At 41.6% G+C, this 18,882-nt stretch overlaps 1 protein-coding gene across 1 annotated transcript in view; it reads right to left on the bottom strand.

The window, feature by feature from the left end:
• LOC141975625 (potassium voltage-gated channel subfamily KQT member 1-like) overlaps nucleotides 1-18,882 on the bottom strand; it is a 737,650-nt gene that overhangs the window by 645,276 nt on the left and 73,492 nt on the right. Inside the window, exons 3-5 of the mRNA XM_074936161.1 lie at nucleotides 17,820-17,946; nucleotides 4,122-4,200; nucleotides 2,079-2,175 (exon numbers count right to left, since the gene is read on the bottom strand). Of these exons, the coding sequence (XP_074792262.1) occupies nucleotides 2,079-2,175; nucleotides 4,122-4,200; nucleotides 17,820-17,946 (303 nt within the window). The remainder of the gene's footprint in view (nucleotides 1-2,078; nucleotides 2,176-4,121; nucleotides 4,201-17,819; nucleotides 17,947-18,882) is intronic.

Raw genomic sequence — 18,882 nt, 5'->3', positions numbered from 1 at the left:
CAAGATGAGGGATAAGTGAACCTCTGAGATTAGAGACTCAAACTGGAGCTGGATAAGTTAACTCAATAGTTTTTCAGTGAGCTGCATGATTTTTTCCAAGTTTTTCCATCACCATATGTGATATTGACTCATGTTCTGTTGCCTTTGGCAAAAGACACTAGTATAAGCTCAACCTTCTGAAAATAGCTGAGTGCCCTGGCCAAATCGGGTTTCAGTGAGCTAATACAGCTATATGTAAAACTCAAACACACATGGAAAGCATTGGTTCAATCTTTAGTAAGCTTTTCTGGGCACAGACAGATCCAAGCGAATCTATTTTCAGTGGGACCCAAATAATTTCCTTTTGTGTACTTTTCAGGGATTTAGGATCCTATTTTGTGTTGAAAAAGTGTCCAATTCAGCAACAAGAACAAATGAAAGTCTGCTTTGTATGCTGGCTGCAAAGAAAAAGAAGCTGAGGTCCTTTTTCCTTTAAAACCCAAATTTCTATTGCAGACTGGAGGGGAATAAAAGTTATGTTTTCCCTTCTGTTCACTGCAGTTTCAGCTACAATTATCCAATGTCAATAAAGAATATTTTTGATTTTGAACTGCTCGTGTGTCAGTGGGTGATCTCCTGGGTCAAGCATCACAGATATGAAGACTGTTTATAGATCACCATAATCACTTCTCTGGATTAATATAACTTTAAATTCATTTGGTTCATGGGCTTATCTTCTCCAAGGTATTTTTTTATTTGCCCCCAGAAAACCCCCACAGTAAGCCTTATGAATACTAAGAAAATACTTTAGGAGTCTAGTCCAGTATTATATGGATAGCCATGCACTGTAGAGATAAACAATGAAGCTTACACTGACATGGGCCATTAAAATTCCTCCTGTCATTTAGGAATGAAGTGGATTTGTGTTGAGGGATTTTTGCTATTTGTTTGGGGATTTTTTTTTTAAACAGGAATTCAGTGTTTTTCAATGGAGTTCAGCCTGTTGGATCTGAAGTTACCTATGGTGCAGCAGAAATGTTAATAGCACAAGAATAACTATACTATAGATTCAGTGTTTTGCTTTAAGCAGTTCCCAGTCATCCGTAACATAACCTAAATGATCTGCTGGAGCAAATGCAGGTAGCAGCTGTGATGGAAGTTTATAGTTGTTTACACTAATTGGAGAACAGATTTATATGAAGGAGTGTGAAGGAAGGACTGTCATAGGAGGAGAAATAACTGGCTATAAAGGTGAAGAAATCTATAGTGTGGAACAAGCCACTATAATATGACTGGATGAGTAAGAGAGGATGACAATAATATGTTGATATGGTTAACTTCAAGCACCCGTTTTCACCAAAAACTATTCAAAAGTGACCCTTTAAAAAGGGACCTTCAATCATTCATTTGCCAAAGTATGTGTAAAAAAAGTCTATACGAAAAGTGATTATTTAAGCTTAAGTACTTTTGAACAGGAGAGGTAATGGTAAAATGGACAAGCTTTAACAAAAACAGACTGCTATTTATAGAAATATTTACCTCTATTTCACAGCCTATATCCTTAGATAAAAAAGTGTTTCCTGCATGTTAACACACTATATTTAATATTTTTATTTATAGCACAGATTAGAAACCCCAATATTTAAGTAGCTAAATAAAAAGGAATGGTTAAAATGGCTGATGTGTTTACTTAAAATTTTTCAACTGGTTTGTTTTTTTGCCAAAATAACCTGGGTTAGAAGACATTTCCTGCAAATACAGCTGGCAGCATTTTCATATGTGAGACAAACCATGGAACTATGTTAAATAAATTCTGCCTGAATAGTTCCATCAAACTTCACAGAGAACCATTATTCACAACTATAATGCTAATTTCCAGAAAATACCACTGCTGGTGCCTACTAGCCCCCAGATTGAAAGAAATATTCAGCCTAATTGTGTTCCTGTTTTAAAAATAAAAAGAAACGTGATTGTCTTTGAAAGTGATTCATTCTATCTTGCAACAATAATTGTTCATTTTAAACCAGATCATGGTTTGAAGTCCAAGAGATGAATAAGCTTCATGGACAACGTGTTAGGAATTTTAAAATATCCAGTACCTGACGATGTATGAAAACAACTGATCCTAAGAGTCTCCAAGTGCCACCCTGCCGATCTACATGAAGCATGCGAAGTATCTGGAGAAACCGGATTCCTCTGAAAGAAAAATGTGAAATGAAAATCAAAAACTTAAATATCGATACAAAACTATTTTTTTAATCTGCATACAACCTTCAGGGTACATTTATATACTATAATTAAAAAAAAAAACCCGCCCCCGCCCCCTCCCCCATGTTCCTGATCATCCTTCAGGATGCTGAGCAACTTCTGTTCCCAGAGATGTGCCTGTGAATTAAGGCTATTCGGTACCTTGTGTGTGTGGACCCATAATTTCAATACTGTAGACTACTCTGTATTTAAGTGTATAGTATATCATTATACCAAATAGTTAAATAAACTGTACACATTTGTTCATACTCATAAGCACATTACATTTTTACTTATTTGTGACTCTCAAATGTTTGCTTTCTGAGACCATTCAGTACCAAAACTTTACTAGCATGAACACTGGCAAAAAGTAAACTTTTAACTCTGATATTTTCCAAAAGCAAAACGTGAATTGAACATTCAACTGTAAAAGTCACAATTCTCATTTTGATTGGTGATTTATGTAACTAAAAACAATCAGTGAGTAGAGACAATGCTATGCAACTTAAGTAACCAACCAGAACATGAATTTTAGACTCTCTTGCGATGTCGGCTACAACAGTGCCATACCAACACCTGTTCTCACTTTCAGGTGATATTGTAAATAAGAAGCAGGCAGCATCATCTTCCCTAAATGTAAACAAATTTGTTTGTCTTAGCAATTGGCTGAACAAGAAGTAGGACTGAGTGGACTTGTAGCCTCTAAAGTTTTAGATGGTTTTGTTTTTGAGTGCAGTTATGTAACAAAAAAAATCTACATTTGTGAGTTACACTTTCACAATAAAGAGATTGCACTACAATACTTGTATGAGGTGAATTGAAAAATACTATCTTTTTAGCATTTTTACAGTCCAAATCTTTGTAATCAAAAATAATAATATAAAGTGAGCACGGTATGCTGTATTCTGTGTTGTAATAGAAATCAATATATTTGAAAAGGTAGAAAAATATTTAATCATTTTTAATTGGTATTCCATTGTTTAGCAGTGAGATTTATCGCAAATAATTTTTTAAATTCCAATTAATTTTTTTTTAGTTAATTGTGTGAGTTAATGGTGATTAATTGGCAGCCCTAAATTAAACAAATCTTAACATACACATTCACCTGTGGAAACAGAAAGTACATATTTGTTCTGGACATTTATGTCTTCATAATCTTGTCAGTTCTTATATGCCAAAAGTCAGTGCCCATAAATACCTTAGATATATACTAAAAGGGAGTTGTATATATGTGGGCCCAGTCCTGCAAAGTGCTGACTTCCTCACTTCCCAATGACTCAAGTGGGAGGGAGGGCACTTAACACATTATAGGAGGTGCAGCACCCCTTTGCTGGATTAAGCACAGTGGGAATGCACCTCCACCACTCCTTATCGCTCCTTTCCAGTATTTACTCAGTTTACCATCCAAAACAACATTGTGCTACTTGGGGCAAGCTGAACAAACACTGCATAAATCAAATGTGTCTGGTTCCTGCATGGTATGTGTTACCTGTGCCAGATAAAATGCAATTGTGCTTTGATGGATTTAAGTGAAGTAATTACACATTCTCCAAAAAAGTACCAAGTGAATTAAGTGGTGTCTGGATTACTTCTTAAATAAACCAACGTGCTGTAATATTCTTTTTTCCCTTCAGAAAGAGTGTTGGATGTTTTGTATGGGACATAATGTTTCTTTAGTTGTGTCCTCTCTGCTTCCACACCCACACCCATGCAGTATGCGTTGCCTCGATGCTGCCTTTCCCAATCAGTGACCGAGGCACAATGGTACACTGAGTTCTTCATAGTCCATTTACCTTGACATTTTGATAATCATCTTTGGCAATAACAATTGATGGGTTTATAGATGCATGCTCTTGTATTTATTTAGTTACGTTACAGTCACTAGAAGAACGTACCTTATGGCAGATGTGGCGAACACCTGCCCATTTGATCCCACACTCAGAACAATAATTGAGGCTATCACAACAATAAGATCTGTTAAAAAAAAAACACATTGAACATTAGACTTATGCACTTAAACAGTCATTGAACACCAGATGAAAAAAAGCAAACAAAAACCAAATGACTTTAGTAGAGTTTTGTTGGAACAGTGAGTTAACATAGCGGAGTTTCACATCTGGAAAACCAAGATTAAAATCTGGTTTAGGCCAAATGACAGCATGTTTGGTAATCACATCAAAACTCCCTATTATTTCCACTTCAGAAAATGAGCACCCCCATCCCACTCCCCATACACATGCTAAAAGAACGTTAAGGTTGGAAACTCAAGCACTCTAAGTTTAGGAAATGCCAGAATTCAGGTTGCCCAGGATACTTTAAATTTGACTCCACTGTGCTGTATGCATTATGATGCAGTCTTTAATTACATGATTACATTCTATTTTTTCCTCAGGACTCCTACCTCACTCAGTGCACAGGAGGGATGGTGTTTAATGTATTTTGTTTCCTCATCATCATTCAATGTGTGACCCATGCCTTATTCACTGCACACTATTAAACCTTGTTCTAAGGCGCAATTATTATTTCCTCCTCATGGTCCTCACCATTACAGTTTTAGAATGTTTCACAATTATTAAATTTATTTCCACAACATCCCTGTGAGAGGAAAGGGTGTTATCCCCATTTTAAAGATAGGGAACTAAGGCACAAAGAGATTAAGGTCAAAAGTATCCACCTATTTGGGTGCCCAATTTGGCACACCTAGGACCTGATGTTTCATTAGCATTATATCACACTTAATATGTTCAAAGAATAGCTCTCCCATTGACTTCAGTCACACTTTTGAGTCCTCAGCACTTCTGCACATAAGACCCAGTAGTCTCAAAAGCAGGCACCCAGAAACTGAGAAATGCTCAATTAATGAACACATGAAAAAGTTTGCTTCAAGTGCCTTATCCAGCATCACATAGGATGTATGTGGCACAGACAAAAATATAGATTCATAGATATTAATGTCAGAAGGGACCATTATGATCATCTAGTCTGACCTCCTGCACAACGCAGGCCACAGAATCTCACCCACCCACTTCTGCGAAAAACCTCTCACTTATGTCTGAGCTATTGAAGTCCTCAAATTATGGTTTAAAGACTTCAAGGTGCAGAGAATCCTCCAGCAAGTGAGCTGTGCCCCATGCTACAGAGGAAGGCGAAAAAGCTTCAGGGCCTCTTCCAATCTGCCCTGGAGGAAAATTCCTTCCCACCCCAAATATGGCGATCAGCTAAACCCTGAGCATATGGGCAAGATTCACCAGCCAGATACCCAGGAAAGAATTCTCTGTAGTAACTCAGATCCAGCCCCATCTAACATCATTGGGCCTATTTACCATGAATATTTAAAGATCAATTACCAAAAATCATGTTATCCCATCATACCATCTCCTCCATAAACTTAGAGTTTAACCTTAAAGCCAGATAGGTATTTTGCCCCCACTGCTTCCCTTGGAAGGCTATTCCAGAACTTCACTCCTCTGATGGTTAGAAACCTTCGTCTAATTTCAAGTCTATAATTCAATTCTCCATGGTAGCATTCAACTGCCTTTACTATTGCAGACCCCTGCCTCATTCACTACACATCTTCCAAACTTTTGCAACAAATAAGGCAAGGGTCCTACAGTCAGTCTCCTTCACTACACAGCCCTGCTTCATCCCTACAGCAAGTCCCTTGTGCACTTCTGTCATAAATAGAAAGGGAAGGGTAAACCCCTTTAAAATCCCTCCTGGCCAGAGGAAATCTCCTCTCACCTGTAAAGGGTTAAGAAGCTAAAGGTAACCTCGCTGGCACCTGACCAAAATGACCAATGAGGAGACAAGATACTTTCAAAAGCTGGTAGGAGGGAGAGAAACAAAGGGTTTGTGTGTCTGTCTACATTTTGTCTTTGCCGGGGATAGACCAGGAATGAAGCCTTAGAACTTTTAGTAAGTAATCTAGCTAGGTATGTGTTAGATTATGATTTCTTTAAATGGCTGAGAAAAGAATTGTGCTGAATAGAATAACTATTTCTGTCTGTGTATCTTTTTTGTAACTTAAGGTTTTTGCCCAGAGGGGTTCTCTATGTTTTGAATCTAATTACCCTGTAAGGTATTTACCATCCTGATTTTACAGGGGGGATTTCTTATTTCTAATTCTATTTTTATTAAAAGTCTTCTTGTAAGAAAACTGAATGCTTTTTCATTGTTCTCAGACCCAGGGGTTTGGGTCTGTGGTCACCTATGCAAATTGGTGAGGCTTTTTATCCAACATTTCCCAGGAAAGGGAGGGTGCAAGTGTTGGGAGGATTGTTCATTGTTCTTAAGATCCAAGGGTCTGGGTCTGTAGTCACCTAGGCAAATTGGTGAGGCTTTTTACCAAACCTTGTCCAGGAAGTAGGGTGCAAGGTTTTTGGGAAGTATTTTGGGGGGAAAGACGTGTCCAAACAGCTCTTCCCCAGTAACCAGTATTTGTTTGGTGGTGGTAGCGGCCAATCCAAGGACAAAAGGGTGGAATATTTTGTACCTTGGGGAAGTTTTGACCTAAGCTGGTAAAGATAAGCTTAGGAGGTTTTTCATGCAGGTCCCCACATCTGTACCCTAGAGTTCAGAGTGGGGGAGGAACCTTGACAACTTCCTGTCCTTTTGGGGAGGACACTGGTTGTCAACCTGTCCGGTCTATGCTCTGGTACCACTTCAGCACATTGAGAGCACCCTACAGGAACCCTAGACAGCCTCCAGAAGAAGTTTCTGGAGTTTTTCTGGCCAGTCTGCACTGGGTCTCTGTGGCTGTCCTGAGCCTCCTCTTATGGGAGGGCAGACCAGGCCTGCTCTGCATCCACAGGCAGGTCCACAGCTCCTGCATTCAGGCCCTTCAGTGACAGTGCAGGTAGTCATACATGAAGCATTTTGGTGCACATCTTCCTCCATCATCTCCAATATGCCAGGCAGCTCTTATCTCCTGAGACCTCTCTGAGCTACCAGTCTTTTACTGGGACCTACTCAGGACCTGGAAGCATCTAGTGTCAGTGACCAGGTCGGTAGCAGCCACTGTGGAGAAGACCCTCCTTGCAGAACCCCTCCTACACAACCCCTTCTCCATGTGCAGGTGAGGGAGTCCCCCTTGATTCACTGGAAGTTGGTCCTGGCTGGTACCACCAGACTCTAAAATGTCCAGGATTAGGATCAGAGGGATTATAGCACTCAGCCAGTGCATGGAGCTGCCCACCCTGCTCTTACCCTGTTGTGTGCTCCAGGAGGCGAGGGCAGCCTTGTCTCCTCCTTCTCTCATTTTCCTCAAGTGGATCCTGAGGAAGAGTGATCCCCGTTCACTGCTGACCCTCTGGAATTTAACCCCCGCTGCCCCATGAGCGTCCTTGGCCACACCCAACATGCCACAAGAACCGTTTGCACAACATCCATGCCTCATGAACATCTCTATGCTCATCCCTCTCAAAATCCATTTCTTCGCCCTCATACTACCACCGGGGAACAAGTGGCAGGACCTCCTGCAACCTGCAGAGGGCAGGAGCTCTGGTGGGCCAGTGTGTACTTCACCTTGCCCCAAGGCCCACCAGGGATATTAACTCGCAACTCCTCCATGCAGCTGTGAGCATAGCTGTGTGCTGGCATGGTTCATGGAGCCTCCTGGCACTTGTCCATTCTGTAATGAAAGAGACATACTTACCCAGAGAGCACCAGGTTGCAGTACCCTCTGGGTAAGTATGTCTCTTGTACACTCCATCCACAGCCCCAAAGTCACAAGATCTCCTCATCAACCTCCTCCTGGCATGGCCAAGATGGTCATCCATCTGTCCAGGTGGAGAAAGTTGGAAGGGGAGGTGCCCTCTTCCATTCTCTACTGGTATCCGGTATCCAGGCAGATTTCCTCTGACTCCTTTGTGGAGCAGTGGGCACTGACTGGGGTTTTCTGCTTAGCATCCCCTCTGGATCCCATGTTGGGCCGATATCCTCACTCCCATCCCTTTTTTCACATTTGTTACCCAAAGTACTCTGTTTTCTGGACTTTGTAGTCCCTCCCTGTGGCTGAGACCATAGGTCTTTAGTTTTGGGTCCACCTCTTCCCAGAGCTCAAATAGGCCTATGAACTGATTAAGACAGAGGTGCTGTGGGGAAAAAAAACCAGGACGCAATCATCTAACTAAAGACTATCACAATGCATATCCACAAGGGGGACAAATTAAGGTTGCACAACCAACCCTTATTCTGGCATTTCCAAACTTTTGAGCATTGGACTTTGGAACGTTAGAGCTCTTTGAAAATGGGGTGTGTGAGAGAGAAGTTGCTTAGGTTTTTAAAAAAGCAAACTGAACACACGAATTCCATCCAGTAGCATCATATTGATACCCATATGGGACATCAGTAGGACTAAAACCTTTAGCTCCACCACACAGACCTCTGCAACTTGAGCTAGCAAGGAAAATGATAGCAGTACTACGTAGTCATCCTTTATGTGGACTGACATAAAGGAGCTCTGGTATGAAACTGCAGAAAAACCTGAGAGTCTCTGGATTAAGTTTAGAAGTGTGAGCAACAAGGGTGATGTCGTGCTGGGAGTCTGGAAAGTGTGGGCCCCTTATTGAATGAGGGAGGTAACCTAGTGACAGAGGATGTGGAAAAAGCTAATGTACTCAATGCTTTTTTTGGCCAATGTCTTCACAAACAAGGTTTGCTCCCAGACTACTGCACTGGGTGGAGGTGACCAGCCCTCTGTGGAGAAAGAAGTGATTTGGGACCATTTAGAAAAGCTGGACGGGCACAAGTCCATGGGGCTGGATGCGCTGCATCCAAGAGTGCTAAAGAAGTTGGCGGATGTGATTGCAGAGCCATTGGTCATTATCTTTGAAAACTCATGGCCATCGGGGGAGGTCCCAGATGACTGGAAAAAGGCTAATGTAGTGCCCATCTTTAAAAAAAGGGAAGGAGGAGGATCTGGGGAACTACAGGCCAGTCAGCCTCACCTCAGTCCCTGGAAAAATCATGGAGAAGGTCCTCAAAGAATCAATTCTGAAGCACTTAGAGCAGAGGAAAGTGATCAGAAACAGTCAGCATGGATTCACCAAGAGCAAATCATGCATGACTAATCTAATTGCCTTCTATGATGAGATAACTGGCTCTGTGGATGAGGGGAAAGCAGTGGATGTGTTGTTCCTTGACTTTAGCAAAGCTTTTGATACGGTCTCCCACAGTATTCTTACCAGCAAGTTAAAGAAGTATGGGCCGGAGGAATGGACTATAAGGTGAACAGAAAGCTGGCTAGATGGTCAGGCTCAATGGGTAGCGATCATTGGCTCCACGTCTAGTTGGCAGCCGGTATCAAGTGGAGTGCCCCAAGGGTCGGTCCTGGGGCCGATTTTGTTCAATATCTTCATAAATGATCTGGAGGATGGCGTGGACTGCACCCTCAGCTAGTTTGTAGAGGACACGAAACTGGGAGGAGTGGTAGATACTCTGGACAGTAGGGATAGGATATAGAAGGACTTAGACAAATTAGAGAATTGGGCCAAAAGAAATCTGATGAGGTTCAAGAAGGACAAGTGCAGAGTCCTGCACTTAGGACGGAAGAATCCCATGCACCGCTACAGACTAGGGACCGAATGGCTAGGCAGCAGTTCTGCAGAAAAGGACCTAGGGGTTACAGTGGACAAGAAGCTGGATGAGTCAACAGTGTGCCCTTGTTGCCAAGAAGGCTAACGGCATTTTGGGATGTATTAGTAGGAGCATTGCCAGCAGATCAAGGGATGTGATTGTTCCCCTCTATTCAACCTTGGTGAGGCCTCATCTGGAGTATTGTGTCCAGTTTTGGGCCCCACACTGCAAGAAGGATGTGGAAAAATTGGAAAGCGTCCAGTGGAGGGCAACAAAAATGATTAGGGGACTAGAACGCATGATTTATGAAGAGAGGCTGAGGGAACTGGGATTGTTTAGTCTGCAGAAGAGACTAATGAGGGGGGATTTGATAGCTGCTTTCAACTACCTGAAAGGGGGTTCCAAAGAGGATGGCTGTAGACTGTTCTCAGTGGTAGCAGATGACAGTACAAGGAGTAATGGTCTCAAGTTGCCATGGGCGAGGTTTAGGTTGGATATTAGGAAACACTTTCACTAGGAGGGTGGTGAAGCACTGGAATGAGTTACCTAGGGAGGTGGTGGAATCTCCTTCCTTTGAGGTTTTTAAGGTCAGGCTAAACAAAGCCCTGGCTGGGATGATTTAGTTGGGGATTGGTCCTGCTTTGAGCACGGGGTTGGACTAGATGACCTCCTGAGTCCCTTCCAACCCTGATATTCTAGGATTCTATGACACAGAAGAGAGATGAGACACTTTGCCAGTGGGTTTCACAGATAGTTGCTGACACTAGAGGAATGTTGAGACTCAGGAATCTTGGCACTGATGGAGGTTCAACTTGGCACTGATGAGGCTCTGGAGAGGAGTGTGTCTAGTGGGTACAGACCTTTCTATCCATTCCCCACAATCTTGACTCCTCCTTCCCCATCTCCAGCAACTTGTCCCTGGCTCAATCCTTTCTCTTCTTCAGCCATGGTTCCTCATCCCAGTCTCACAGTCTTCTTTCCCACCTCTCATCCTGGATGTTCAGAGATCTCTCCCCTCTTCCCACTTGTTTTCCTGCCCCACCAATTCCCTGTCAGTCCCAGTCTGTGAGTGAGCTCCTGCCGAGGGGAACACAGAACATGCCCCCCCGTAAAGGGGTCAAAGTTAAATGTCTGTGCATGCCCCTGTATGAGGCACAAACTCAGCAAAATGGCAGTAAATAGCCTACTATGTTGAACAAATGGGGCAAATAAGTGACATATGTTCTGAATGTACAATTTCACATTTTAGAGGCTTTTTGGTCTCATTCTCTGGAACAGACATAACATCTTGCCTGTTTCTTAGGCTCTGGACCAGTACCTAGCACACTAAGCACTGTTTCCCTAGAAGCCTGAGACAGGCTGCAGTGTTGCTTTCGTGCACGAGTGGTTTCTTCATTTCTATGACCAGGTCCCTGAAAAACATCTCTCTCTTACTTAAGGATTTATTAAGCCAGGTACAATTCAACTACATCCAAATAATATATGCATTCAGACATATGTCCAAAATGTTCGCAAAATCTACCATCAGCCAGTGTTTGCCTATACATTTTGTGATGGATGAGGATACCATCACACGTGTCCTTTTGTTTTGTTATAAAAATTAATTATATCCGTTTTGCTTCAGCCCCAGAGGCAGAGACATCTGAGTGCATAGATGACAACAGTAATACTGCTTTCCCCTTTTTGGGTACATAAGTCACAAGGGTCATATTTTCCTGGAAACAAAACAAAACTGGAGTGGACAGGTTTTGCCAGTTGGGAAGGAACTGAACAGGAATTTCAGGCTTGTTCCTTCTCATTGTGCCAGCCAAAGTTAGTTTTTTGGGGCAGCAAGTCCAACACTGGTGAAAAAATTGTCCCTTGTTGCCTCTAAAACTTGTGCCAATTTGTTAACTATGTTTCTTGCTGCTGCTGCATTTGCCTCTCTGCCAGCGTATAGGTCAGCATTTAAAATATACGAAGCTGTGAAGTCACAGCATAGCCAGAATTTACTGCCAGACCTGGCTGATTTTGAAAGCATATAATGCCTGAAAGGACAGCAACCATGGTAAGCCACCAGCTGTTTGTCCATGGACAAAAATCAGCTTGCTAGGCAAGTATTTCTTATTTATACACATAGGCAGAGCACATAGTAATACCTACAGCCAAGATTGCTTAAGTATTTCCATTATTAACTCAACAATTTGATTTCTAATTTTCCTAATATCTTTACATTTGGTCTACAACTTTCAATATCCAGTGATTTTGAGCAAAAACAATTCACCCATTTTTCAAGTACAAAAAGCAAAAAAAAATTCCATTTTAACAAAAACTTTGAATTGTTTTTAGCAGCTCTAGTAGTTTATGGTATGAAGTTTATGGTCTGGAGATAGCTCTTAGGCTGGATATATGCTTTTTAGTGGTCCAGTGAAAATCTGTCTGTAAGGACTCAAAATAAACAGCCTGTATGCACATACTTTGAGTTCTGACTTACAATAATGTGGTTTTTCTCTAACATTCACTCAGTGTTTTATTGGCACAACACTGGTAGGCTTATATAACTTGACTGGAATTTCACATTCAATGTACAGGTGCTCCTTCAGAGCCCTGTCTCATTCCATAACAAACTTTGAAGGTGCATATGAATATATTCCACACAGGCCCATTGCTAAAGGCAGACAATATGGGATAATAATGCACACACAACACCCTTGAACATAACCTGCCTAATATTTATTTCAAAGCATAAGCTCCCAAGCCCCTGGTGAATGAACATTAATTACAAGAATTCATCTGTAGTGACATTTCTGTAATGCAGCAAAAAGGATAGCATGTGACCTTGCAATCCCTCATGTTATCTTCGCCTGTGCCCACTATTTATCTTTTACAAAAAGCCTAAGTATAAACATTCAGGGTGGAATTTTCAAAATGAGTGTTGAGTGTTGACCCAACACTGCTCCTGCTGAAGCCAATGATAAACCTATATTGGGTTCCAACTGGAGCCAAGGCTCTGGGAACCCTCTGGCCTTGCGGGGTCCCAGAGCCCAGGCTCCAGCCTGAGCCTGACCCTGAACATCTACAAAGCAAATGTATAGCCCCACAGCCAAGTCTAGCAATAGGACTAGTACACAGAGTTTTTTCTACAACGTAACAGTAACAACTGTACTTCCAAATGTATTTCCCCAATGAGCCTTAATCCCCACAAGAATAAAACAGTATTTACACCTCTTTTGTCCATAACCTCCCACATTCTCTATACTTAAACATTCTGAAGTGTCCTAACAAAGAAGTTGCAATCCTGTGCTCACGATTTACACTTAGCATTTAAAGTGCACTGTATGCTCTAATACTATACAAACACTAATTGCTACTGTAGTACGTAATGTGACAGCACACTGAATATAGATCAAGTTGAAAACATTCTAACAGGATTTATGTAGCTTATCCTGCATTCAAATGAATATTCTGTCAGATAATTACTTATGGAAGCTACTTAATTTAAATATAATCCTGGGAAAGCAATGGAGAGCAAAGTTTGCTGCATACATAGATTGTTTCAAGTTCTGGCTCATGATATGTTCTATGAGACGAGGTCAGTTATAGAATTGGCTGGATAATTATTTTTGCAAAAAAAAATTAAAGTTTTCAAAAAAATGTCACAGAACATTTTGGCATTTTATTAAAAAACAAAAAACCATATACAACTTCCTTACAAGGCCAAATTTACCAGACCACTTTAATTGTGTCTGCATCAGAGTCATTATGTCCGCAAACAATGAAGTGCCATGCACTGAATCAGTTCCCACATCCCTCAAGAGATGGCACATGCAATCTCCCATATATAAACACAGCTATTAGGGCTGTCGACTAATCACAGTTAAACTCACGCGATTAACTCAAAAAAATTAACTGCGATTAAAAAAACAATCACAATTGCAGTTTTAATTGCACTGTTAAACAATAGAATACCAATTGAAATTTATAAGCTATTTTGGATGTTTTTCTACATTTTCAAATATATTGCCGTAAATTACAACACAGAATACAAAGTGAACAGTGCTCACTTTAATTTTTATTACAAATATTTGCACTGTAAAAATAGAAATAGTATTTTTCAATTCACCTCATACATGTACCATAATGCAATCTCTTTATTGTATAAGTACAATTTACAAACGTAGATTTTTTTTTGTTCAAAAACAAAAACCCGTAACTCAAAACCAAAACAATGTAAAACTTTAGAGCCTACAAGTCCACCCAGTCCTACTTCTTATTCAGCCAATTGATAAGACAAACAAGTTTGTTTACATTTACGGGAGATAAATGCTGCCCGCTTCTTATTTACAATGTCACCTGAAAGTGAGAACAGGCGTTCACCGGCACTTTTGTAGCTGGTATTGCAAGGTATTTAAGTGCCAGATATGCTAAACATTTGAATGCCCCTTCATGCTTCAGCTACCATTCCAGAGGACGTTTCCATGCTGATGACATGTGTTAAAAAGATAATGTGTTAATTAAATTTTGACTGAACTCCTTGGGGGAGAATTGTATGTCCCCTGCTCTGTTTTACCTTCATTCTGCCATATATTTCATATTATAGCAGTCTCGGATGAAGACCCAGCACATGTTTGTTTTAAGAACACTTTCACTGCAGATTTGACAAAACGCAAAGAAGGTACCGATGTGAGATTTCTAAAGAGAGCTACAGCACTCGACCCAAGATTTAAGAATCTGAAGTGCCTTCCAAAATCTGAGAGGGACGAGGTGTGGAGCATGCTTTCAGAAGTCTTAAAAGAGCAACACTCCGATACAGAAACTACAGAACTCCAACCATCAGAAAAGAAAATCAACCTTCTGCTGGTGGCATCTGACTCCGATGATGAAAGTGAACATGTGTCAGTTTGTACTGCTTTGGATCATTATCAAGCAGAAACCATCGTCAGTGTGGATGCATGTCTTCTGGAATGGTGGTTGAAGATGAAGGGACATATCAATCTTTATGTAAGGGGACTGTTGCCCCCTTACTAACATTCAGTGGGGGGTGTTTTGGTTGGCTAGCTCCCAGTACTAAAAGGGGAAGGGTCTATGGGAAATCAGGATCCTGAGACTGATAGTCCCCAGGAACAATGGGGAGAGGCCAATGCTCCAGGTCAGCCTGAATGACAGGGCGGGCAGGCTAATCAGGGAGTCAGGAGGCCAGGGAGCTCCCGTCCTCCATGTGAGCTGGATTTGCCTGGGTCAGACAGAGTGGGGCTGAGCTAAGGAGAAAGCAGGGGCCCAAGCTGAGCTGGGGAGCAGAGCTGTGCCAGATCCAGATGGACCAGAAAAGCATCCCAGAGAGAGCAGACCCTGTCCTGGGAGCAGAGCCGCAGCAACCAGAGCCAGAGGGGCCAGAAAAACAGCCCAAGAAGAAGGTCAGTGCTGGGAGCAGAGTCACAGAAGCAGCCTGCAGAGCAGACCTGTCCTGGGAGCAGAGCTGCAGCAACCAGAGCCAGAGGGGCCAAAGAAGCAGCCCGGGGAGCTGGAGGCAGAGCAGCAGCAGCGCTGACACAGAGTGGTGGAGCAGGGGCTGGAGCAGTCTGCAGCTGGGTGCGGTGAGCAGCTGGGGAGAGCGAGGGGGACCCTGGACAGCAGGCCCAGCACAAGGAGACACCTCAGCCAAGAGGCTCTGCAGGCCAGGCTTGGATCGTAGCCCCGACAGGGCGGGGCCAACACTGGGAAGAAGGGTCCTACTACTTAGAGCCTGAGAGCATGTGGCCACCGCCAGAGCAAGTGTCCAACCCACAGCATCCCCACAGCACAGCCAGGGCCTGAGAAGAAGGCCTGGAACTTACAAGGAACAGGCTGTGAACTGCCCTGACATTCCAGAGACACTGTTTGTGACGTTCCCTGCCACAGAGTGGGTTGATGCCTTTAACCTTTCCCATTTTTCCTTATTCTTTTTAAAATTGTGATTAAATAACTTGCATTTGCTTTAACTTGTATGTAATGGTCAGTGGGTCAGAGAAGTGCCCAGTGCAGAGAGAGTACCCCGGAGTGGGGACACCCTCGCCCCTGTCCTAGGTGACCACAGCAGGGTTGGCGGTCGAGCCCCCCAGGAATCCTCGGCCCAGCCTTGTTGGCGTTACGAGGACTCTGCCAGACAGGATAGTGGAAGGGGAGTCCTCAAGGGCAAGGAGGCCACTGGGTAAAGGAAGTGGGAGCGAAGACTCATATCCTTTCACTAGCCCACTTCACCAGGGCAGTACAGAAGCCAGGAAAGTTCCCCTCAATAGTGGGACTATTCCCCCGCTTACATTTAGCGCATCTGAAACGTAAATATCTTGCAACGCCAGCTACAACAGCGCCATGCAAACATCTGTTCTCATTTTCAGGTGACACTGTAAAACAAGAAGCAGACACCATTATCTTCTGCAAAAATAAACTAACTTGTTTGTCTTAGTGACGGGCTGAACAAGATGTAGGAGTGAGCAGACTTGTAGGCTCTAAAGTTTTAGATTGTTTTATTTTTGAATGCAGTTTTGTACATAATTCTACATTTGTAAGTTCAACTTTCATGAGAAAGAAATTGCACTACAGTACTTGTATGAGGTGAATTGAAAAACACGATTTCTTTTGGGTTTTTTACAGTGCAAATACTTGTAACCAAAAATACAAAGTGAGCATTGTACATTTTATTCTGTGTTGTAATTGAAATCAATATATTTGAAATTGTAGAAAATATCCAAAAATATTTAAATAAATGGCATTCTATTACTGTTTAAGAGTGCGATTAATCATGTGATTATCACGATTAATTTTTTTAAAATCACTTGAGAGCCCTAACAGCTATATATTTTGTGCATTTGTGCTTCTGTTTGTTTTTCATGTAATGAAATCCCCCAGGATTTGAAAGTTGTACATTATTTTCCCCTGTTGTTAATTATGCATATTAAGCTCCTCAGCAGACTACTTGTTTTGCTGAGTTTTCACCTGAAATCTCATGCAAATCATAGGTGGTGAGTGAGGGAATCAGCTGTGGACTCTGCAGATGGGGTTAAACTCACGCACTGCTCCCCAGCTACCTGTACCCTGGCAGAAGCATGACCACAAAACCCAGTGAGCAGAAACTAGGTTTCAATTCCCCCACATAAAAATAACCTATGAAAGGGAACACAGACCCCTTAATGATTAAAAAGTGTACTGTATATGGTACTAAAACATTTTATACACATTTATATCATTGTAGCACCTAAAATGGTCAAGGTGGTGTACAAAAACCACAGGAAGATATAGCCTTTCCCAAAGGGTTTATAAATTAAAGAAAAACACACTCCAGACAAAACAGAATGTTCATGATAATGTTACGTACAAATCCAGTTACTTTTTTCCATCGCCCCTTTTCCCCAACACCCCTCTCACTCTCCTCCAACTAGCTCTCTATTCCCTCTTCCTCTCCATCCAGCAGCTCCTTTGTATCCTCCCTTCCACTGTGCCCACCCTACAGTACATATTCAAGCACAATTTGAGAACCTGGAGCTGGGGAAAGAAGGGAAAACTCAGCTAGTGAGAGGGTGACCAAATTATTGAAAGTATCTGAAAGTACAGCCACCCTCCCCAGGGCCAATGTTTCACATAGCCTCAGCCACCCCCTGTTATCACCAGTAGGTGATGCCGCTTTCTATCTTCCCTACCCTTCAGAGATTCAGATTTTCCTTCTTCAGCTAGGGTTCCCTGTAGGCAAGGGCCTAATACATATCATTATTGCATGATATGCAGTGTTATTACGGCTTATTAGTTGTACCACGGTAGTGCCTGGAGATCCCATTGTACTAGGCACATTTCTAATACATAATAAGACTAAACTTTTCAAGGCAAGGACAATTTAAATAGCTAAGAGACACAGGGAAGTACAGACAGCTTGCCCAAGGTCACACACAGGTCAGTGCTAAGAATCAAGGATACAACTCAGGTCTCCAGTATGTTCTTTGGTAATAACTTTATATTTGCAGTTTAAACAGGATATGAACAGAACTGTCTAAAAACAATATGAACCTTACCAATAATTGATATAGGCTTTCTGGCAAAACGTAGTCTTCCCTTAAAGCCAACATATTTACTTCTGCAACCAGCAGACCATAGCCGCACCAAATATTCAGCACCAAAAAACACCACCAGAACAATTTCCTGTTGGAATTAAAAGGAAAAAAGAAGATGTGATTAACGTTAAAAATTAACCCACAATTTGCATTTTCCTTTTGTCTCCTGTGACTTGTCAAGCCACCTCCTGAAAACCAAAAAGCCAATAGTAACAAGATTGTGTTTTATTTATTTTTCAGAGGGCAAATTTTAAAAAATGGAGTATACTGCCAGCAAACTATTTGTGGAGTAAGGTACTAGTGAGCATAAATAAGTTGTTTAAATAGAAAACTCAGAGCTAAGGTTTCAGAGTAGCAGCCGTGTTAGTCTGTATCCGCAAAAAGAAAAAGGAGTACTTGTGACACCTTAGAGACAAACAAATTTGAGCATAAGCTTTCTTTTTTCAGAGCTAAGTATTATTCTCCTAATCCCTCTAGGCAATACCATAGCAGTGTCCTCTGAGGGAAGTCACAGTAAGTTTCTTCCTCTGTTTAGTTACTGCTCCTAAAAGTTGAAAATAGAGGGATGAAAAATGGAACATTGACACAGTAGAGTAGTGTTTTTGTTTTGTTTTGTTTTGTTTTTTTAACAATTTTGCATATATTTACCATGCCTCCCTCACTTCCTGGCTTTGGCTAGAATGAAAAGCAACAGGAGCAAACAAGAAATCTTTCTGCTGTTCTCATGTTATTTCTATCCTAACAAACAAGGATTAGTAGAAATCTGACAAAATGTGCAGTTCAATTTGCTGACAAAGAAGGCTGGGAGATAACATTCAAAATTATGATGCTGACCTGTTTTATTCAAGACAACGTTCTCCAAAATATTATATGAAATGTTCTCCTGGACTTCCATAGAGAATCTATTACTCCTTTTAAGTTTGGTACTCTTGGTTCTAATCACAGATCAATAAAAGCAAAGAATCGCCAGTTCTTTAAGGAATGTGATTCTGAAATTTAAGCGAACTTGAAAAATTCTGCTTAT

Source organism: Natator depressus, chromosome 1, assembly GCF_965152275.1.
Source record: "Natator depressus isolate rNatDep1 chromosome 1, rNatDep2.hap1, whole genome shotgun sequence".
Lineage (NCBI taxonomy): Eukaryota > Metazoa > Chordata > Testudines > Cheloniidae > Natator > Natator depressus.
The sequence above is the reverse complement of the archived record's forward strand: the minus strand, read 5'-3'. Positions and strand labels throughout refer to the sequence as shown.